Source organism: Chanodichthys erythropterus, chromosome 4 (assembly GCF_024489055.1).
Source record: "Chanodichthys erythropterus isolate Z2021 chromosome 4, ASM2448905v1, whole genome shotgun sequence".
NCBI lineage: Eukaryota > Metazoa > Chordata > Actinopteri > Cypriniformes > Xenocyprididae > Chanodichthys > Chanodichthys erythropterus.
Window position 1 is genome coordinate 2,263,935 of NC_090224.1, and position 24,729 is coordinate 2,288,663.

At 40.1% G+C, this 24,729-nt stretch overlaps 1 protein-coding gene across 4 annotated transcripts in view; it reads left to right on the plus strand.

Moving 5' to 3' along the window:
- The window catches only part of brf1b (BRF1 RNA polymerase III transcription initiation factor subunit b), an 86,353-nt gene that overhangs the window by 56,128 nt on the left and 5,496 nt on the right, over positions 1–24,729 (plus strand). For 3 of the 4 annotated variants that reach the window (XM_067383612.1, XM_067383613.1, XM_067383610.1), the window contains 3 exons: positions 188–269; positions 644–696; positions 1,350–1,621. In XM_067383612.1, coding sequence (XP_067239713.1) covers positions 188–269; positions 644–696; positions 1,350–1,621 — 407 coding nt within the window. Of the gene's footprint in view, positions 1–187; positions 270–643; positions 697–1,349; positions 1,622–1,725; positions 2,258–24,729 lie in introns of those variants that run through there. The other variant, XM_067383614.1, reaches the window with a different exon arrangement.

The following is a 24,729-nucleotide window of genomic DNA, read 5'->3' on the forward strand; positions in this document are numbered from 1 at the left end:
TTTCTGGTAAAAAAATATTAAAAACATAAGAGAAAAAATTACTTGAGAAGCAAAACTGTGAAAGATAATAAGACATAAATCTCACTAAATGTCATGTGAAGTTCAAAAAACTGTGTAATGTCCTGCATCCCAGAGTTATCACCTCTTAGCATTACTTATCAGCATAGTCCTGTTATCTTCTATACAGTACATTTTGAATGAGATAGAGGTGGAGGCGAAGACAGAGCTGTGGATGAAGCAAAATGAGGAGTATTTGAGGGAACAGAAAGGTAAGCAAAAAAGAAAAGAAGAGCTTAATACCTGTGCATTTATTAAGACAATACATACTCATACACCCAATTTGACGTCAGAGGCATGTGTCTAACTAAGGGACTGCTAAAAAAAATCAGTGAAAGGAAGGATTTTGTTTTTTTAAATACTCAATTAGCACAGTGAACTACTTCCTGCAGTTTCATCCCACGATTGAACCTTGTGAGATTAGTCTTGATTTTTGAAAATACGTAAATGAAAAATACCTCTGACAACTAAAAGATTGACCTTCTGAAGTTAATCTTCTCAACATTTTTGTATTGCTTTTTGGGTCTACTATAATGCACTCAATTTGCTAAAGCCATTGTGCTCCCATTTGGTTTTATTTTTTCAGAAAAAGAAGAAAGAATAGCTAAAGAGAAGGAACAGGGGACCTATAAGGAGAAGGTGAGTAAGTCATGAGTGTGTGTCTCTGGCTCATACTTTTGTCGACCTGGGCTTCTCTCCCATTCCAGGGTCTTCAGACACTCAGCAGCTACGGATCCTAAGAGACCACATATTTTCCATTTTAACTTCAATTGCTCCTCTGGTTTCACCCCAGGCTCTCAGTGTCGCCTCTCCTTAACCTGTCTGCTCTGACATCTGCACCGTGACTCCCAGTTGGGGTTGGATTAGCTGGCCCTGCTCTGCAGCTCTAATGAGGTCTTGAGTCTGATAGCAATTTCAGATACAGTAGTCCACTTGCTGACTGTGAAGAGACTTGTTACACTTTCGTACAAGAGGAACATGGTCAGGGGTGACCAGATCAGATAGGCTTGATTGCTTTTCCAGACTACTATGGGATTCTGTCACCTTTTGTTGACAGCTGTTAGTCTGACATCATTATATCAAGGCCCAATGGAGAAAATGCACTGTTTAAATGATACCCAGATGCCCCAAAAAGATAGAACTGCTCACTTAATAAATGAACAGCATGCTTTTTAGCCTTCAGAAACCGTTTTTAGAAAGTCAAAGGACTCTTCACTATGAATTAGAGCCATCTAAGCACTGACTCCAATGTTTGTTTTCACTGTAAACAACTTTTATCCCAATTTGTCTAGCCAAAGAAGCCGTCCAAGAAGCGAGAACCAATCCTGGCCAGCACTGCGGGAGAGGCCATAGAGAAGATGCTGGAGCAGAAAAAGATCTCCAGTAAGATAAATTATGATGTTTTGTGGGACCTCAACAGCAAGGGCAGCGGGAGCAGCACCACCCAGCAAGCCGAAGACGTGCCCGCCGGTGGCTCTGGACGCAAGAAGTTGACCCGCCGCAAGAAGCAGCCAAACAAGAGCAATCTCGGGCTCGCTAAACCCGCAAGCCTCATGGGCAAGAGGTGAGAAATTAATGAATAGTGAATCTGTTGTTTGTTTGTTTTTTTACTTTGTTACTGTTGGCTCACACTGCGCTTTGCAACTTTTTCTACTTTTTCACTCCCAGAAACCACTAAGTCGGTCTTTATGTAGTAACGGGGACCCACTCCAAGTGGTAAAAAGCCTCTTTTGTTCCTCAAACAAAGGACATGATCAAAAAGGCTGTTCCCTTGCCCTTGGAGGACTACATTTTTCTTCTTGTCGGCCTCCAACATTTTGTCTTTGCTTTGCTCCTTTGGCTGACCTTCACAGTCATTTCCACCAGGAGAAAGCTTGTCATCAATTCAGTGCCAGGACTGTCTGTCTGCCATCACCTGGCACCCTGTGGTGCATGCTGGGAGCCTGCCCCTTCTCCAATTAATAGTCCTCCAGGGCTCCAAACATCCCTGTGAGAGAAGTAATGAATATACGACAGACGGAGCGCAAGATCATGACTTCTACACTTTGGCGTTGAAAGATAATTTCTCATTGTGTGATGTCTTTCCTCCAGTCCAATTCGTTAATGATAATTACTAATTTCATACTGAATGGTGAGATGATGATGAATCAGACATACGAACGCTGTCGGAGATCTCATATCCTGAAGCTTGGAAAAGACAATTTACTGACCCCTTTATTTTCAATCTTATATTAACAAACATGTTTGAAATAAACTTTCTCATTAGTTTTATTAAATTTGAGATTTTTAAAATATAAATAATATGGATATCCTGAAGATATAAAAACATAGTTGGCTATTGTGCTAGTGTTATCATTTTCTTTGTCTGGTGGGACTGTAATATATTTTTTAAAAATGATTATTATTTTTGTTACATTACCTTTAAAAAGTTTGGGTTCGGTAAGATTTATTTTTGAAAGAAGGGTCTTATGCTTACCAGGGCTACATTTATTTGATAATAAATACAGTAAAAAATAAAATATATTACAATTTAAAATAACTGTTTTCTGTTTTAATATATTTTAAAAAGTAATTTATTTTTGTGATGACGAAGCTGAATTTTCAGCATCATTACTCCAGTCACAGGATTGTTCAGAAATCATTCCAGTATGTTAATTTGGTGCTCAAGAAACATTTCTTATTATTAAAAACAGTTGTGCTTAATATTTTTGCTGAAACTGTTGACAGTTTTTCAGAATTCTTTGATGAGTAGAAAGTTCAACAGAACAGCATTTTTAGTACGTTTATGTTTATCAATTTTTATTGAGTAAAATTTTTATTATTTTATTATGGAATGCTGTGTTTAAGACATACTTATAAGTCCTTTTGTAATTTACTTTATTTGTTAATTTTTTTTACAAAGAATTATTCATGAAAATCCCCTGTTGTTGTAAGGCAAGATGCAAGTTAACTTACCTTGCTTGAACTGTTGTTCACCACATAAGCTGGCCAAACCATCAGAGGCCAGTGTAAAAATATTAAATCATCATAGTCTGATGACACTGTGGACCATCTTGAACGATACATTTGAATTTAGTTCCAGCTCCAGTTGAGAGAGCTTGTTCCCACCCCTGTTGAATCATGGGAACATTTGTAAAGAGCTGCTATGGGAGGGCAAAGAGTTCTCAGTTTTGTTGCCACGACTTGCAAGTAGCAACTGTCTAAGACATTTCACGCAGTACTTTTAGAAACATAATGGTTCAAAAGAGCCAGTAGCCCCTTTTCTCTTTTGGCTTTACTAAGTGTGCAGAAGTAAATGCCTAACATTGCCCAATTGCTCAGCATTCAAAATGCATGCAGTGCTCTCTGTCACAGAACTCTCACTCCAGCTGATCAAAGCACATTTCTTCGAAGATATTTTGGTTTATGAACTGGTATATAAGTTATTTTGGGGGCTGAATAGACTAACACAGATCTATTTGCTTGCATAAAAATGCTGTTGTTACACTTTTTCACTGCCTTTAGTAGCTCCCAGACTTCCATCCCCCTTTACCAGCCTCAAACACCAGCTGCCAGATTAAAACTCTCCACAACCTCCAGACTTACAGCAACGGAGAAGCACTCCTCCTGAAAGATAAGAAGATAATTGCCATCCAGTTTCTTTTCTTTAATTTCTTCTCTCCTTTTTCACCTCCTTTTCTACCCTTGTCTTAGTAAAGGCTTACCGTTCTTAAAACTGCCGGGATTTGCTTTTTGAAGTGTAAATCTGATCTCGGTACGTGGGGATGACCTGTCTATGCCTCTCTTCTCGGCAAACCTCAGAAAAAGTGACAGCCCGACAGAACGCTTCACCTCCCAGCTCCAGCGTGCTGCCTGATCCTGTTTCTGATCCTCGTTTTACAGTAACAGCTACCGCTTTGAAATCAGAGTAGTTTGAGGAGCAGTGTCGACCCTGGGCACTTGGGAGCGAAGAAGTATACGTATTTCTGCTCTCTACCAGATCCAGTCTGGTTTTTTAGCTCCATGACAACGTGAGTGGAGATTGATTTGTAAATGTTAGCTTAAAGTCAGACGGAATGAGTTAGAGTTGTTCCTGAGATGTGCTTTCCACCAGGCCTACACTGAGTAAAGTTCACAGCACCTCTCATTTATTTTGCCAGGCACATCCGGAAATAGCCAATGAGCCTGTGTGCCCTGATGCATTTTACAGATCCTCCCTTTCTGTTTGACCCGGCTCAGTTTCCCATACTAAAATGTCATTGTTTCCACCCTAACGTTAGTCCACTTCCAGCAGTATGGCTTTTCACTCATTATTAGAGTGGGCTCTCAGTGTCCATATTGTTAGAACCCGTCATCTTGCGTTCTAGAGGGCAGGAAACCAAGGCAACCGACTGTATAGTGTGTCATTCGGTCCATCTCAATGGAGCTCCTTGTCCTCAAAAACCTTTCACCACCTCCTAGCAACTAGATCAGCAGAATGAGTCATTTTGTTTGTTTCTAGCGTGGTCACGTTGACCCAGGACCAGCATGGAACCGTCTAGCGGTAAAGCAATGTTGTTCTCTAAAGACTTTTGTCACAGAAAATCTCTTGTGGTTGGACTTTAGGCCTAAGTGAGAGAAGACGGTAGGAAGGACTTTTTAGGATCATCTTGTGCCTGGTTCTCGACCTCTAAGCTTGGTGAAAAAGGTTTTAGGCTGGGTCTCTCAGCATGGAGGGCTCTATTGTTTGAGGATTCCATTTATCAGTGGGTTGAGATCTGAGTCCGGAGGATATCTGGTGGTGGGAGTAAGGGAGCCACATCCTGCTGATGGGAATCATGTTTGGTCGAGACAAAGCAGCTGGATTGTTTCATTTAATCTTGTAAGGTCATTAGAAATAACTTTGGATTTTAGAGTAGCCATAATGAAATCACATTAATAATGGAAGAAAATCCACAGCTGATCATAGATCTACAAGACAACCCAAATGCTAGAGATCAAAACTGCTCGTAATTGCTGTAGTTTAGTAATAATTTTGGTAACATAACAATCTGACACCAGCGACACCACACTTTTTTTTTTTTTTTTAGCATTCCTGGGTCTATAAGTATTTTTAAATTCATTGTCTTCATAGGGATTTCAAAAAAAGCCATGAACAAAACTGCCCTGCTCTGAAAATCAGAGAAAGCTCAATTTTTTAATTGATGTCTTTCATGTATCAATGAACTACTGCCCATGAAGCATTGCGAATGATACAGTACTATTGATTTATTGATATTTATTATTAAAAATATAAAATTAGGTATTTTTGAAGTAGAAATAAATAGTATAAATAGTCAGGTACTACAGTCAAACCAAAATTTATTCAGACACCTTAAATTAACGAATACATTTTTTTACATTATTACAGTTTATTCACTATATTTAAAAAAATATATATATAATATATATATTATATAATATAATATATATATATGACAAGATCTGTGTCAGAAAAATGTAATCTTAATTATGTCAGATAACACTTTAGCAAAACATGGTCAGGTCAAAGTATCTGAATAATTATTGGTTCCAAATTTTTATCAATTTTACTGGTAGTTCACTGTATGAAGATTTTTTGGGTCTAATATGTCACAGTATACTTTATTTTGCTATCCTCACTTACATAAATTAACTATAGTGCCCTGCAACCACTAGTAAAAAATGCAAAACAATTATATCTTGTGTCTGAATAAGTTTTGCTTTGACTATATATGTAAATATTTAAGTTGTTTGTTGGACATTGATTTGATTGTCATTTGCATTTATGGGCGTGGCTCTCCTTTCTTTGACTTCTCTGATCTTGGTCAATTCAAGGCGCTGCCATGGGATTGTGGACAGTGTAGTTCTTCATAGAGAATTTAAATATTATCCACAATATTTTAAAAAACCATGTTGAAATCTCACAGACTGGTGTCTACAGAAGTACACTACTTTGATGTTTTTGAAAGAAATCTCACCAAATGCTCACCGAATCTGCATTTATTTGATCAAAATACATTTAAAACAGTAATATTGTGATATATTATTACAATTTAAAATAACTGTTTTCTATTTGAATACATTTTAATTGTGCCCTAGAATTAAAAATTGAATTTATCTAGGCATAGTTGAATAACAAGAGTTCAGTACATAGAAATGACATACAATGAGTCTCAAACTCCATTGTTTCCTAGTTCTTGTATAAATCTCTTTTGTTTAAAAGACCTCCGAAGAACAAGCGAATCTCAACATAACACAGACTATAATGTAACAGTCGGGGTTTACAGTGTACACCCCCAATATTTGCATATGCCAGCCCATGATCAATGCATTACACAAGGGCAGCCAGTATTAACATCTGGATGTGCACAGCTGAATCATCAAACTAGGTAAGCAAGCAAGGATAATAGCGAAAAATGGCAGATGGCGCAATAATAACTGACATGATCCATGATATCCTGATATTTTTTGTGATATTTGTAAATTGTCTTTCTAAATGTTTCATTAGCATGTTGCTAATGTACTGTTAAATGTGGTTAAAGTTACCATCATTTTTTACTGTATTCACGGAGACAAGAGCCGTTGCTATTTTCATTTTTAAACACTTGCAGTCTGTATAATTCATGAACACATCTTCATTCTTTATAAATCTCTCCAACAGTGTGTAATGTTAGCTTTATGGAGCATATAGCCTCAAACTCATTCAGAATCAAATGTAAACATCCAAATAAATACAATACTGATCCAATGTATGCATGCAGCATGAATGACGAACATCTTGTAAAGATCCATTTCGAGGGTTATATTAGCTGTGTGAACTGTGTTTATGCTGTTCAAGGCAAGCGCGAGCTCTGGGGGCGGGGGAGCATGAGAATTAAAGGGGCCGCAGGCTATATATATCGGTGCATAGTTAATGATGCCCCAAAATAGGCAGCTAAAAAAATTATTTAAAAAAAATCTATTGGGTATTTTGAGCTGAAACTTCACAGACACATTCAGGGGACACCTTAGACTTATATTACATCTTTTAAAAAGAAGTTCTAGGGCACCTTTAAAATGTAATTTATTCCTGTGAATTTATTCCTACATAATTACTCATGTCTTCAGTGTCACATGATCCTCCAGAAATCATTCTAATATGCTGATTTTCTGCTCAAAAAACATTTCCTATTATCATTCATGTTGAAAACGGTTCATATTTCATATTTTAGCTTCATATTTTAGTGGACACCGTCATTTTTTCAGATTCTTTGATGAATAGAAAGTTTGAACGAACAGAATTTATTTGAAATAGAAATCTTTTGTAACATTATTGATGTCTTTACTGTCACTTTTGATCAATATAATTTAAATAATTAAAATATACTGAATGAGATTTTTACTTCCAAAACTTGCCTGTTGTGCCATATAGGCCTCCCACTAAGTCTCCTTCACACCTGTCACTCACCTCTGCAGATGTTACAAGGCCAGGGTTCTGTAGCTGATGCCGAGAGGCCATCTTGAAAGCCTTGCGAGCTCTCTTACCTTTTTTTCCATCTGCACTAGAGTCACAGAGGGAGGTTGACACAGTCACAGCACACTTCTCAAGCTGTGTCAGCAGGAGTCTTCTCCCACTCATCTTTCCTGACTGACTTGAAGCTGTTAATGGAAACTTTTTTTTTTCTCTCCTGGTGGCATGGAGCAGGTATGCATGTACAGATGTTATTATGATTGCAGGTGATAGATCCTCCTGTGCACTTTCCTTGCCACTGCAAGGTTTTGATCGCTTTGTCGAACACAAAGCGCTACAGGTTTTGGGCGAAAGCTGTTCCTAAGCAGCGGCCCCTTTGATGAGAAGAAAATTGCTACTTGCTCCACAGAGGCTTTGCGACATGTCAAATTCTTCATGTGTGATCGGTTCAGGGCGTTCTCACTCCCACACACTGTTTTGTTTGGTGGTAGGCAATGATCAAGAACGCCATGGTTGGTGACTGTGAATAGAGTGTTTGAGACATCAGTTAAGAGGATAGTTTTAGTGTATTACACATTTGTGTGTGCATATATTGTATATATAATTTTGGAGTGTCTGATCAGTATATACATATATATATATTACACACACACACACACACATATTATTGTTCAAAAGTTTGTGGAAGGTAAGATTTTTAAAAATATTTTTGAAAGAAGTGCTCACCAATGCTGCATTTATTTGATCAAAAATAAAATAAAAGTAGTAATATTATTAAAGAAAATATTATTACAGTTGAAAATAACTTTTTATGTGTCTGTACATGGCTGTAGTGGTGAAATCATACACAATATTGATCAAATCCACAATAGTGAAATCAGGGACAAATCCCACCTTCCCTCTGTTGTACTGGACCGCTGGAGGGTGAGATACAAGGAGGATAATCACACCTTCCTCTCGCCTCTATGGATCTCTCTTTCTCTCGAAGCCTTGTCCCCGGGTTAGACCCTTGGGGGCCTTCCTCAGTGGCCTGCAGGAAGTGTGATAAGATGCCTTGTCACCACGAGGTGTGGAAAACACTGGGCCCTAATTGTTGCCTCCTCCAGGGTCAGATTGCATGTCTTCCCTCTGTATCTCCTCCATCATGCTAGATGAGAGAAGGAGCTGAATGCGTAATTGCTTTGTCCTTCAGGAAAAGGATGCTCTGTAAGTATTTGTTAGGGAAGCTTTTTTGGTATGTGTTGCTGTGTTTATCCCCCGTTCTCAGTTCAGCCCTCAGACTTCCCCACTGTTTTATAAGTCCAGTGATATTTGATGGTTATTATTGATATTTTCTAGCTGTGCAACCACTTTGAGGAGGAATGAGGTTTGCTTCTAAAGGGGTAATAGTGGGTTTGGCTATTATAGGTCATTGGAGCTGTGCAGTAGTTTAGGCACTGCTTTGAATCATATTTCCTGATGTTTTGTTTTTGTTTACAAGCCTTCTACCCTTCACCTTTTCACCTTTTTGGTTGGACTGTTTCTTGTGTTTCAGCTAGAAGCTATTGTTTTCAAAAACAAAAAAAGGCTTAAAAGGTTAGTACACCCAAAAATGAAAATTCTGTCATTAATTACTCACCCTCATGTTGTTCTACACTCGTAAGACCTTTGTTCATTTTCGGAACACAAATTAAGATAATTTTGATAAAATCCGATGGCTCAGTTAAGCCTCCATTGACAGCAAGATAATTAACACTTTCAGATGCCCAGAAAGCTACTAAAGAAATATTTAAAATAGTTCATGTGACTACAGTGGTTCAACCGTAATGTTACAAAGTGCAAGAAAAAAAATTTGTGTGCCAAAAAATCAAAATTATGACTTTATTCAATAATATTTAGTGATGAGCGATTTCAAAACACTGCTTTCCCAGCTTTCAAACTGTCGGTTTTTTTTTAAAGAAATTCAAACAATATGTGTCGTGACCATGGTCATGTAGCGCCTCAGCTCAAGAGGCTTGTGAACCGATCATCTTTTCCTACTAGTTCATTTATAGCATCAAATAAACATGAATGATCATGAGAAGGAATATTGTTTCAAATGCGGAAATACATTAATACACACAGTTTTTGAGTTTAACTCCACCAAGGTTAATCTTCTAACTCCTGACTGCTTTGTCGGACAAAATGGCGGATTCTGCGTTCTGATTGGTTAGATCACTTGTCAGTCAAACTCCCAGCGAAGGGTCAATTACAGAATCGGCTTGAAGAGATTTGCTTTGGTTAATGTATGAAATGTATAGCTTCTTTCATTTCAATATGTATGTTTATTTACTCATTGTCATATAAACAACCTGTCAGCAAACAGACAGTACAGTAAGTCTCACAAAATCTAACGTAATGATTGACTTCATGGTTCAGTGAGGGAGTAAGTTGTGAACTAAGCAACAGCTTTGAACGTTTCACGAAGTGAGTCTGATTCAGGCCTAAACATGTTCAAGACTCTTTAATGAATCTTAAATGTCATACAAGTTGTTTATGTCTTTCTTTCTTCAGTCGAAAAGAAATTAAGATTTTTGAGGAAAACATTCCTGGATTTTCAACAGCTACCAATGGGTTGAAGGTCCAAATTGCAGTTTAAATGCAGCTTCAAAGGGCTCTACACGATCCCAGCCGAGAAATAAGGGTCTTTTGTAGTGAAATCTGTCATTTGATCTGTACATTTTAATTCTGAAGTGAACTAATCCTTTAAGGAGCTGTCAAATTTACCACGGAATTGGGAGTTTTGCTTGGTTTGAAAGTGAATTGTGTGAAATGTGCTTCACGGACCACTGTGCTATTGACAATATGCTGCAATTTTGCTAATGTGACCACAGCTTTAGATCAACTCATTAAAAAGAATTGGTTCATTACAGCCTTTTTTGTGAATGTGACAATACGGCTCATGTTGTGTTCAAAATGCTGGTGCATTTTATTTTTTGTGGGTTTTGTAAATATTTTAGTCCCATTCTGGAGCCCTGATAAATCTATATTTTAGCTAATTAATTTTTAAATATTTATGAATATTTGTATTTCGTGTTTAGACCTGCACCTCAATCTGCTCTCCGTCTACCCCTACAACTTAAACGCTGATACCCCCAGCTGGAGAGCGGGGATTACAGCTGCGGAGTGACACCCAAATCTGGTGGAGAGCCTCCACCCATTACACCCCTCTCCCCCCTTAGATTTATTTACACAAAGCCAGCTGCTATATGATATTGGCTCAACAGAAATATTACTTCCCTCCCCTGTCAGATTTCATCGACATGCATTATTGACCGACTGGCATATGGGCCCAGCAGAGCAAAAGTGCTCCCTTTGAAATGGCTGAGTCTGGGCCAGTTTTTTTTTTTTTTTTTTTTTTTAAATGAGATCACACTAAGAGCCGTTTAAATGTGTTGCCTAGCTACAAAGCCCATAAGAATACATCAGTAATAGTGGAAGTGTTTGATTTCCGCCCTACAGCCTTCAATGTGTTATATATATAACCCATATGTGAATAGATTGTTAGCTTTGGTACTCAAATACTCATGCATACTTTGAATTACACATGTTTAATCTACAGCTGGAGGATGAGGAAACAGCTGTGTAAATTTAGACTAAAAGTACCAAAGCTCTTATCTTATGTTATTAAAGAAATAAGCCATAAGAAGCTGTGCATTGCAGTAATTTTGACGTAAGGCATGTTCTGTGGCATGATTATAGCTACTAATGTTCAGTAAATAGTTACATTTGGTTTATTAATAATAATATTTATTATCTATTTATTGTGTCCAAGCAAGCATATTAATATAAAATGTGTGGTTATAGCTCCAGATTTGGTTGCAGCTAAACCAATCACAATTTAGAAACTGTTTTATTATGGATTGTAGTGATTAATTTATTGATATGAATTTGTACTGATTATAATTTTTATATTGTATATTTATGAATATAATTATAATGATTTTTATATAATATTTTTGACTTTATTATATATTTAGTTGTTATATAATTATACTATTAAAAATATTTTTTCAGTAATAATCTAAATCTAATAAATCCAACCTGATTCAGTAATTTCTGAAAACATGCTTTAGACTGCATATCAAACAATTGTATATGCTTTTGTTTGATTGTCAGTTTATTCAAAGCTTTATGTCTCATAGACTTGATGGTGTTTACATCAGTGATTCAGTCTGCCTTTGAAAGGGTCCTGGGAGATCCTAGGAAATTATTGATGACAGAGCAGTTTTGGGATTGATTGTTAAGTGGGCAAATTTGTCTTGCATGAATTCGCTCCATTAGCCAGCTCATTCACCATCTGGCCCAGGGCGGGTGCAGGCTGCCGGGGGGTGTATGAAGCCTGGCATAAGGGCTGGGCGTCCTCACCAGCTTCACCCACTCAGCCCTGAGGGCACCACGTCTGACCTGTGGATTGGCCCGTTTTTACCTCCTCCTGAGAGGTCACAAGAGGGACACCCAAAATGTAGCACACTGTTCAATAATGCAGGTCAGCCATCTGGTTCCGGTGATTTATTTCCAGTAAAGATGTCACAGTTCTGTTCTGCAGATGTACCGATTTTGACTTCACACTTTCGCCTGGTGCCAGGCACCTGTGAAAATCCTGTGAGGGGGAAGCAATGCACAGATGCTACCTGATGTTGTAGTGTGTGAATGTGCCTTGGACCTCCTGTATACAGTACATGTGAAGATCATACTGTTTTGCCTCTATGGCTTTGCTAGTTTGACAGACTTTTTTCAATTTAATGAAGTTCATTACTCAATATATTAAATCGAACCTGGTATTCTGTCATATTTAACTCTGATTCATACTTTTAGGTTCCATTGAAAGATCGTCCTCTTAGTAAAAGAGCCACAAGATATTGTAAAGGCAATTATGGCTCATTTCCACTGAGCTGTACGGTTCAGAGCGTTGATGGGTTTACAGTAGGGCTGAAACGATTATTCGACATTATAATAGTCTTTTGATCTCATATGACCTATTTGAAGGGTCTGCAATAATGCAGTTTGACCAGTGGGGCGCTGTAGCGCAATACTGTAATTCAGCCCTCCCAGATCCAATAGAAGAAGACACGGTGCTTTGGAGTGCATTGTGAAAACGAAGTCGAACCCGTAAAACGTGGAGTTTATCATAGCATAAAACATGACAAACATAACGTTTAGCATAACTACAAAAAATGCTGTCATGCAGGGCCACCAACTCTCATTCAACTCACTGTTCTCACGCCACATGTCCATCTTCTCACGCAGTGAAAGATACATAGCAGAGCAAAGAGGACACAGACAACACACCAATAGATAAGACAGATCAGGTTACTTTTGATATAATACAAAGTCTCGGCTTTTAAATTCTGTCAGTTTTACTAAGGGATTCAAACAATACATGCGGTTTTGGCGCTCTTTAAAGGTGCCCTAGAATTAAAAATTGAATTTATATTGGCATAGTTAAATACGAGTTCATATAATAACATAATTGGAATAATCAGACTAGCTAAGCAAGTAAGGAAAACAGCAAAAAATGGCAGATGGAGCAATAATTACTGACATGATCCATGATAACATGATATTTTTAGTGATATTTGTAAACTGTCTTTCTAAATGTTTCGTTAACATGTTGCTAATGTACTGTTAAATGTGGTTAAAGTTACCATCGTTTCTTACTGTATTTACGGAGACAAGAGCCGTCGCTTTTTTCATTATTAAACACTTGCAGTCTGTATAATTCATAAACACAACTTCATTCTTTATAAATCTCTCCAACAGTGTGTAATATTAGCTTTAGCCACGGAGCACTATCAAACTCATTCAGAATCAAATGTAAACATCCAAATAAATATAATACTCACACAATCCGACGCATGCATTCATGATTTAAAGGGGCCGCAACCTGAAATCGGCTCGTTTCTAATTATGCCCCAAAATAGGCAGTTAAAAAAATGAATTTAAAAAAACATCTATGGTGTATTTTGAGCTGAATCTTCACAGACACATTCTGGGGACACCTTAGACTTATATTACATCTTTTTAAAAAAAGTTCTAGGGCACCTTTAATGCGGCGTGACAAATCACTGTAGTGCCTCAGGTCAAGCGGCATGTGAACCTATTCTCTTTTCCTCTTTTCTGCTTTTACAGCACGAAATAAACATGAATGAACATCAAAAAGTATGTTGAAAGATACAGTACAATTTACATACAGTACAAAAATGAATCCATCTCTAATGTAATCATTTATCAGAGTTTCAACCACAGAAAGACATCAATAAAACAGCTTTCAAACAAATATGTCACAAAATGTTACATTTACCTCAGTCTAGAAGTCTAGAGAGGAGCATTTTTCAATTTTTTTTTTCATTTTTACTCTTATTAAAAAGTTTTTACAACTCCCAGACTTAATAAAAACACAGTACCAGTCATTTTTAACAGTATTTTTTAACAAATTCATTAAAAATACACTTTCAAAAGCTGAAGGGATTTCCTTGTTTTGTTTATTAGTTAAAGAATAACTCAGTATTTTAACTAATTGCTAGTGGAATAATCGAACAAAGCATACTGATTAATCAGTGTAATAATCGATGATAAGTCGATTATAATCACTCGGTAGATTAATTGATTATCATAATAATCGTTTGTTGCAGCTCTAGTTAACAGAGAATCGTCACTTGTGTGTGCTACAAGGGGAATGACAACACAATATCGCTGCAACACAATGTGTATTTTTCAGCTGTTTTTCCTTGCAGCCTTCAGCCTTTGCTCAAACAAAGCTGCTGTATGTCCGCCATTGTTGTTTACTGTCACTTTCTTCTTCACGCGAGAATAACGTTGAGCGCTACTTTCCGGCATACACCATGCCTATCAAGAAAGGGTACTGTTGGTGGTGGAAACGCAAGCTGAATCAGAGTTTACTGTCCCGAATCGTACCGCACTGTACTGAACCGAACCGTACCGCTCGGTGAAACAAGTCAATTGGTCTCAGATCAAGTTCTGACTGCATCACAGTATTTCACATTTTGTATGTAAATGAGGATGTCAGAAAGAACACACTCTGGGCACTTAAAATGCCAGTCAATGCCGTCATTTGCGACCAGAGTCTTAGCTAAGATGTATGTATATCTCACGGTCTGACACAAAACACTGTTGATGTAGAACAGTCTGTATGTTCGCTCATTAAAAATTCTCAAAATGCATGTGTTCACTAACTGGAACTGTCATCATGTCTCCAGTCTCAACAGCAATGTTGCTGTACCAGTGATGTTTTAATGCTTAAGTCATCAGTGTCTCAGTGTTCAGAGAATCAAGACCCTTGCCCATGCCCAAATGTACATGAAACACTAACTCATGGTGATCTAATAAGACACAGCATACAAAAACAGAAATTTAGAGTAAATGAAGACTGTGTAAATTCAAACAACTTTGTTCATAGTCTCAAATCTTACGTATTTGGTTTCTGGCCTTAATGTGACCCCGCTCCACTGCATCACACTCCACTGAAATTCACACTTACCTCATAGACCAAACACACCTACTGACATCATCAGTCACTTACCCTTCATTTTTCAGAGTATGCACACACAATACTGAATGTGTGTTTATACAGGAGCCATCTTGACATCTAACCTCCAAACACATACAGGACCTTCACGGTTCCCAGCGGTCCAGGTCACAAGCCAGAGGCCGTTCAGCTCAGTGTCACTCGCAGTCGTGTGTGTAATATGTGAGTGTGCTACCCAGGGGGGTTGTGGGGGATTGTGTTGTGATGTGGTCAGCCCCTGCCGGGCATGAAGGGGCAGTGCTGTGGAAACAGAGATGGAGAAGACCAGGGTGCAACAGTCACATTTAGAGCTTGTCCTCGAGATACACATATCTGAACAGTCCTGTTCTCTATTTCTCTCATTTCCTCTCTCTCCTTCTCTGACGCTCACTGATCTGACATCTCTGGGCAGCAGATGCCCACTATTAAATGCATAAAAGAGCTCTTGAAGAATAATTGGATGTGTTTACAGTGTTTTGCCAATCTGACACTGGAGTTTTGGTGGTTAATTCTGCCTGGTTAAAGGTCCTCAGTGCCGCCCGTGTGTCGGCTGATTGTAATGTGTTTAGAGACAAGCAGACGGTCTGTCATAAATTGCATCAGTGATTTATAGAGAAGGCCGTGGGAGGGTCAGTATTCACTGTACTCAGGAGCCGGTTTAAGTGTGTCTGTGTTAGAGCGAAAACGTCTGACATGTGCATCATATTGTGAGCTAATGGCTCTGATCCAAGCCCTGATGAGCTGCCTTGTTGTCTGCTGTCTTCATAGGCTGCTACCTTCAAACACTGTGTTCTTATATATATATATAATGTGATGGCGAGGTCCCATTTTGTAGTTCAAAGTATTTCCATTGTCAATTATGTAGTTATGCAGGAAGCACTACTTACTTTCAAATCAAGCAGATTTATATAAAAGTGTTAAATTGCTTGCTCAAAAAGTTCAACAAAATCGAATCCAATGCAAAATCCTCACGTGTCCCTTATGTGAAATTACCAACCTGATCTCACAGAAAAATGTAACTATGTTACGAGGTGGCGTATGAATTTGTACAATGTAAAACATATAAAAACGTATGATTATCTGAAAAAAGTAAGCATGAAGGTCCACCCTTAAATCCTCCCCTCAATATACCAGTCACTGGGGCTTAAGCAGAGTGCACGAAAATGTAAGAATGAGATTGTTTGAATTCATGCGAATTAGCCACCAGTTTGCCAAAATATAAAGTAGTTACGAATTGCCAGTGTTGGAAAATACAGATGTGAGGATTCCTATTGAGATGAATGCGTTTTGCTCACAGAATTTCGAGTACAATAGTAAATGCATGAGTTTTTGTTCTAACCAGCCATGACCACAATGGATATTTTTGCTGATATTTTTTTTCTACAATATTGTAATAAAGTATCCCCACCTGCTGTCTTATTGGTCACATAACAATACATTGCACATTAAGGGCCAGATTTACTCACAGCTTGCACCAGCGCAAACCCTCTTTTGGCATTAAAAAACTGCTGTTGGGATTTGCTAAAGACAGTTAGCGCTGAAAAGGCGTTCACTGAATTGTTTTTGCGGCTGACCTTATTGCATATGCATTTGTAGGAGTTTTCCTTTCAGACACAAAATTTATGGGAGGAGAGTATTCAAATGATCACGCAACGGGATTTACTAATGTTTGCACTAGTCAATTTACTGGTATTTGTGCCTTATTTTAACACCCCCAAAAAAGCATGTCTTAACCCATTTTGCGACATGGCTCCAATTGTTGCTGCTAGGAGGAGACACCGCAGAGAACTGAGAGCGTGTGGCAGAAAATATTTTCCACTCATATTAATTTTTTTGTAATGCCAGAGGAAGACGTTATCCGAACATATCGTTTGACATATATATAGTGTGTATATATATATATATATATATATATATATATATATATATATATATATATATATATATATATATATATATATATATATATATATATATATAGTGTGTGTACGTGTTTGTCAGATTACATGTAATGCCTGTGTCGACCCGCACCTGATGAGCATCAGTTCTGCTTATTTGCAACCCAATGCTTGGGTCTGCTCTTTTTGCACTGCTCTTGGTAGATTGCGTTGGTCATTATGTAAATGATTTTAATTTGCACGTCAGCAGTAGATCACGCGCAAAACTTGCCACTCCCATCGGCGCATTTGTGGAATTGGGCTCTCACGCTGTAACGATCACCGTCTGCTCCTGTCACTCCCCGGACTACACTTCCCACAATTCTCTCTGCCAATCACCTGCGGGGTGACTGTCTGAACCGCTCAGCTCTATTATGCCAATACATGAGCCAAATGGGACTTTAGAACAGTATATAGAGCTGGCGTTGCTACTGAGTGGATCTCCGTTTACTGTGGGTGTCGCGGAGGAACGCGATTCCTCGTCTGGGTGTGTGATGGCCGCCGCGCCAGATGACACTCACCAAATGGCGGCCGCAACAATGAGTCACGTCTCCGCTGATCGCCCAGAGCAACGTCACGTCTCCGCTGATCGCCCAGAGCAACGTCACGCCTTCGCTGATCGCCCAGAGCAACGTCACGCCTTCACTGATCGCCCAGAGCAACGTCACGCCTTCGCTGATCGCCTAGAGCAACGTCACGCCTTCGCTGATCGCCCAGAGCAACGTCACGCCTTCGCTGATCGCCCAGAGCAACGTCACGCCTTCGCTGATCGCCCAGAGCAACGTCACGCCTTCGCTGATCGCCCAGAGCAACGTCACGCCTTCGCTGATCGCCCAGAGCAACGTCACGCCTTCGCTGATCGCCCAGAGCAACGTCACGCCTTCGCTGATCGCCCAGAGCAAAGTCACGTCGCCGCTGATCGCCCAGAGTCACGTCAGGTCTCTAGATCAGTCCGGGAGCGGAGAGGGTTGCGTTCCAGTGTGACCGATCCACCGTTGATTTCAGTCCGAGCAGCTGGCATCCCCAAGTCTCCGTCGGCCGCTTCGCTCTCAAACCCGGTGGCCGCTTCGCACTCAAGCCCGCCGGCCGCTTCGCACTCAAGCCAGCCGGCCGCTTCGCTCTCAAGCCAGCCGGCCGCTTCGCTCTCAAGCCCGGTGGCCGCTTCGCTCTCAAACCCGATGGCCGCTTCGCACTCAAGCCCGCCGACCGCTTCGCACTCAAGCCCGCCGGCCGCTTCGCACTCAAGCCCGCCGGCCGCTTCGCACTCAAGCCCGCCGACCGCTTCGCACTCAAGCCCGCCGGCCGCTCCGCACTCAAGCCAGCCGGTCGCTTCGCACTCAAGCCAGCCGGCCGCTTCGCTCTCAAGCCAGCCGGTCGCTTCGCTCTCAAACCTGCCGGTTGCTACGCTCTCAAGCTCGCCGGTTTCAACGCTCTCAAGCTCGCCGGTTTCAACGCTCTCAAGCTCGCCGGTTTCAACGCTCTCAAGCTCGCCGGTTTCAACGCTCTCAAGCTCGCCGGTTGCTATGGACTCTTGTTCGCCGATTGCAGTGGACTTAAGCACCCTGGACGCGATGGACGAAATGGCTGCTTTGCCAGTGCCCACGGGCAAGATGGCCGCTCCTGCGGTGCTCAAGGATGCAGGGGTTGTTCCAGCCATTGAGTCCGCTCCAGCCAGTGAGTCCGCTCCAGCACAGCCTGCTCAGTTTTTATGTCTTGGCTGTCCTACGTGCGTTGAGGAACTCGAGCTCTACTGCCGTCCCGGAGCAGCCCGAGCCCGCTGCCGTCCCGGAGCAGCCCGAGCCCGCTGCCGTCCCGGAGCAGCCCGAGCCCGCTGCCGTCCCGGAGCAGCCCGAGCCCGCTGCCGTCTCGGAGCTGTCTGCTCTCCCTGATACGGCCATGGAGGCCGTCACCGAACTGCCCGCTCTCCTTGATAAGGCCACAGAGCAGCCTTGGTCGGCCCTGCCACCACCGCCTGGACCATTTGCCCTACCGCTGCCGCTCAGGCCATCTGCCCTGCTGGAGCCATCCGAGCTCCTTGCCCATGAACCTGCCAATGCCTCCCTTGATTTCCCCAAGAACTTTTTGGGGGGGGGCAGTATACCTAGGGGTGGGGACCCTGCCCGGCCACTGCCGTCATTGGCCTTTGAACAATTATGGCCGTTTATGGACCCTAACCTGCCGTGGTTACCCAAGCCACCTGACCTACTGTGGTTACCCAAACCATCTAACCTGCCATGGCTGCCTGACCCGCCTGACCTGCTGTGGTTGCCCGACCCATCTGACCGGCCGTGGTTGCCCGAGCCACCTGACCTGCCGTGGTTGCCCGAGCCACCTGACCCGCCGTGGAGTTATGGCACTCCTGACCTGCACTGGCTGCCCGTAGCACCTGACCCGCCATGGTTACCCGTGGCGCCTGATCCACCATGGCTATTGGAGACCATGGTCCCGCTATAGCTCCAATGTACCCACCCTCCCTTCCTATTCGTGCCTTTTACGTCGCGAGGACGCGCCTTCCGGAAGGGGGGCGTTATGTAACGATCACCGTCTGCTCCTGTCACTCCCCGGACTACACTTCCCACAATTCTCTCTGCCAATCACCTGCACTCACTCCACCAATCACTACACTAATCACCACATCCAGCTGCCATGCATTACCTGGACTATAAAAGACTCACACACTCATCACCTGATCGCGAAGTCTTGTTGTCACTTGTGTCACATTTCTGAGCGTTTCCTTGTATCCTGTTTGCCTGTCTGTGATTGATTTTGCCTGATTCCTGTTTTACGACCCATTGCTGCCTGCCTCGATCCTTGCCTGTACCCTGACTACGACTCTGCCTGTTCCTTATTGCTCCTGTTTGTTCCTGTTTGACCCTGCCTGAACGACCACGCTCACTTCTAAATAAACGCTGCACTTGGATCCCCTGCCTGAGTCTCCCATTCGTAACACACGCTAACTTGCCTCATTTAGTAAATCTGGCCCTATATATTGTTCAATTATCTTTGTGGACAGATAATTTGATTATCACTGGAAGTTTGTCATATTACATGATGTTAGATTGCATCCTTAATTATAATGCTCACTAATGCAATACTCACACCAAACACCAAAATGCATAGTACACACTAATATTTTGATAAAGTCTTTTTTTTTTTTTAATATATCTGTTTTTTGTCAGTATGGAATAAAAAATATGTAGTGCTGTCTTCAGTTTTGGATGAAACAAGATGTCTTATGTGGAAGTAGAGCAGTGGGCCTCAACCAAGGGGTCTCAGCAAACTTCCAAGGGTGTCACAGGATGACTTTTAAATATTGTGTTGGACAAAAGGGCATTTATAGTCAAAAAGGTAGAGAACCACTGAAATAAAGTCAATATTGGTGCCTACTGTTTGGAACAACCTTATTGTACTGGGTTATCAAGTTTATTATGAGCAGTGTATGATACATTTAGAAAAGTGAATTTTGCTGTATTTTAGCTTTATGGAGTAAGTTGCAACATAAATTCATGGAACTACCAGACAGATATTACTGAAATAGTCCTGAGGAATCACACCAGTCTCTGAAAAACCACTGTAAACCGAAATAAAAAATGAATCTGACGACTATTGTTGTCTGAGCACTTTGAGGCATTTACTACCTGTTTACTACCTCATTCTGAGCAGATAGGTTAGCTGACATTTGAATTTGATTTTTTAGAGCTTTTTTGTGGTCTAATTCAGTGGTCGTCGGAAGTTTGTGAGGCGACTAACATCCCTTTTAGCACCTTTAAAACATGGCAAATAACAGTAATTAGTTTACTTTATAGCAGTTGCTCTTTACTGTAGTGTTTCGAGAACCCAGTTACAGCTAAGTCGACTCCTCACACTTGTTTACAAAGAATATGTCTTGAATTAAGTTTATTTTTCTTAACCCTCTGGTAACAGAGGGTTTTCTTCTTGTTTTAAGCATACATTCCACAAAGTTTTGTAAAGTTTTTGTTTAAAACAAGAAAAGAAAAGAAAAGAAAAGAAAAGAAAAGAAAAGAAAAGAAAAGAAAAGAAAAGAAAAGAAAAGAAAAGAAAAGAAACTATTTGCCGGTGTGTTAGAAAAATAAACTTGTGTATTTCAAGATATATTTTCTGAAAACAAGTCTTATTGTTTACATAATTTGGTTCTCAAATAAATCTATCTTGTTTTAAAAAGATCTGCCACTGTTCCTCCTTGACGTGCCATTGAAGAAGACAAAACAATCGCTTGAGCTATCTGCTCAGGTCTTCTGTCTGGTTCATCTTTAGCACCATCCTCACTCACTTCAGCTGAACTCATGCATTTGGTATTGTAAGATTATCTCTGTTTCTCAGTCCCCGCAAGCAGAGGCATCCGATACACAATATGTGCTCTAGATTCAGCTGGAGGCCATTTCACTTCCATGGCTGAAGATTTGTAAGTGTATTAGTCACACTTGGGTTGTAGATCTGCGCCTCTTCCCAAGACTATTCACTTTGCAAGGCCGCTCGGGGGTGATTGTGTTTTCCAGTAATGTGTTGGATAATCCTAATACTGGAGTTATGTTGAGGATGTGTGCCAGATCCAGGACACTGGTGCATAGAGTAGATCTGGCCAGAACAGACTCGACTCGGCTCTGCCTGGCCAGCAAGCTGCAGATGGCTAATGTAGGCCGCCACTCCTAATGAGTTACGACAAAGGAAGCCCCTTTCTCAGCATGTACTTTCTCTCTCGCTTGCTCTTTCTCTCCTCCTCCTCTCTTCCTTAAGCAGATTAATTAGCAGCACTTTCCCTTATCGGCCAAGAAAGTGCTCTCACTAAGTCCTTGGGGAGATCTCACCAGGGAGGCACAGTCGCTGCCCAGCTTTTCTGCACATTACTTTGTGTTTATACGCCTGTGTGAGTGTTTTTGTGTGAGTTGTTCTGTATATTTATACAATATTGAGACTCTATGTGAAGCTGCATTTGCATATGCAGTACTTTCAGTACTAGTGCAAGTATACCATAAATTAATAGATAAAAAAGTGAACAGTTTGCTCGCTTCAAGGTTTAGTTCACCCAAAAATGAAAATTCGTTCATCTTTGGAACACAAATTATGATATTTTTGATAAAATCCGATGGCTGAGGCCTCCATTGACAGCAAGATAATTATCTCTTTCAAATGCCCAGAATGCTACTAAAGACATATTTAACACTAGCACTACCAGAATTCTATAACTACTAGAACTGCCAATAGCGGTCATTTTGACTGTTCATACCAGACAGCAGTGAATGTCATTTTTGTCATGTTATATTTACTTCAAAGCTTCTATGGTCATGTTTTATGAAAAATGTGGGGTAATTTAAGCATACATAATATAATATGTTTGTGATATTATTGTGTAAGAGCTACTAGACCTCCCACAAAAGTGCATGCCGCAATTTGCTTTCCGCAGTTTGCATCCGGCAAGCTGGAGATCAAAGTTTTTCACCGCAGTTAAAATGTTGTTTTTGAAAGTCAAAATGTCAACAAATATAAAATGAAGCAGAATATTTCGTTAGATAAAAACATATTGTGAATTTTGGAAATGATTACATCTGTCTTTATTCAATACATTTTGACTTTTGGAGTTTACAATGCTTTAGCATTATCGGAAATGTTTGGACCACACGAATCGGAAACAATTTTATGCAGCCTCTAATGAAATCTAGAAAATCTTTTTTTACGAACCGGAATTATCTCTGAATCACTCTCAGAATCAGTGTCAGACGAACTGTCAAGAGACCAAGAGACATCGCTCTCTGCTCCTCCATCAGACTCTGCATCATCAATGTTCTCAAGCAAGGATAAAACCTCAGTGACAGTCATTTTCTTTCTTGTTGCCATTTTGACGGTAAAGCTAAGTTTTAGCTTAGCAAAAGCACACAAAACTGCCAGAGAAAGGTTGCTAGGCAACGGCTACGCACATCTTTAACGGCGGGAAAAAGCGCTGAGGAGATACAACGCCTGTAATATGTGTGGTCAAATTGACCGCTATGGCCATTCAAGGTAGAAATACTCAGAACTCTTTTGTGTTTTGTAATTTTAATAAAATAACAATGTTAAAATAAAATTTACATTAATTTAAGAAAAGTCATGGAACTGTAATTATATGGGTTTTATTTCAACAAAGTTATTACATTGCAAATCTTTAAAACGGTCAAAATGACTGCCTTGGTAGTTCTAGTGTTAAAACAGTTCATGTGTCTACAGTGGTTCAGCCTTAATATTATGAAGCAACGATAATACGAAAAACAAAATAATGACTTTATTCAACAATATCTAGTGATGGGAGATTTCAAAACACTGCTTCATGAAGCTTGAAGCTTTACAAATCTTTTGTTTTGAATCAGTGGTTCGGAACGTGTATCAAACTGTCAAAGTCACATGAACCAAATTGAAATTTTGAAACATTTCAAAACACTTATGACGTAATGAAGTCTCGTTTACTGAAATCACGTGACTTTGACAGTTTGATACACGCTCCAAACCACTGATTCAAAACAAAAGATTCGTAAAGTTTCAAGCTTCATGAAGGAGTGTTTTGAAATCACCCATCGATAGATATTGTTGAATAAAGTCACTATTTTGTTTTTTAGTGCACAAACAGTATTCTCGTCGCTTCATAATATTAAGGTTGAACCACTGTAGTCACATGAGCTGTTTTAAATATGTCTTTAGCTTTCTGGGCATTTGAAAGTGTTAATTGTCTTGCTGTCAATGGAGGCTTCATTGAGTCATCGGATTTTATCAAAAATATCTTAATTTGTGCCCCAAAGATGAACAAAGGTTTTTCAGGTAGTAATTAATGACAGAATTTTTATTTTTGGGTGAACTAACCCTTTCGTGTCTGTTTTGATAAAGCTTTCCAAATTTGTAGATTATTTGGCTTGGATTTTCTGTGGGAATTTGCTGTAAAATCTTTTGAAGGCAACTTTCTATTCACAGTCAGTGCTGTTTTGCATAGCGTCATGCAAATTCTTGTCTACTTATAATGCTGTTTTTATTCTCAGTCATTCTGGCACATTCAGGTGAGCCTTTGGGCATTCAAAGACACACCAAGCCTTTCTGTATTTTTGATGATTTTTGGCACACTCTAAGGTAAACCTTATGAGATCAGGTGGAGCTTGACCAATTGAAATGAGACAAGCTCCAAGCATTCACTTTTTTTAAAAAAAAGAAGCAGTTTTTGAGTATAGCATATGCTCCTATTTATTTTGTACAAAAATAGCTTACCTACATATTCTTCTTCTGTCTTGTATATAGGAATGCACAGACAAAACATTGAACTGCCATTGTACCAATTTAGCTCTGAACCAGCACATCATAATTATGACATAAATAGCAGTCTGTCTTCATGGTGTACACTGGACTAACATGAAGCCAGATCAAGGTCATTCTCATTTCAGAATGTTCCCTCTTCCTCTCTCCCTTCCCCCATCAAACTAATTAATGTTTTATACTGGTCTCTTTAATATTAGCCCTAAATAGTGCTGGTGTTTGATGTTTAAATCCAGTTGCCGGGAAGTGTAAGCTAAGCATTTCATCAGCACCACAGGGCTTCTTTAGCCTCAGTAGTGCAGGTCTCAGTGTGAATCTATTGCTTTAAATATGCCTCAGTAATCTGCTGTGGGGTGGGAGTGAAGGAGGGGGCAGGAAGTATGCTTCATATTTTCATATTTTTAGAAGGAAAATTAGGCTTGTTATGAGCTCTTCTATCAATGCTTGAGCTGCTGTGAAGAAGTATGAGACCA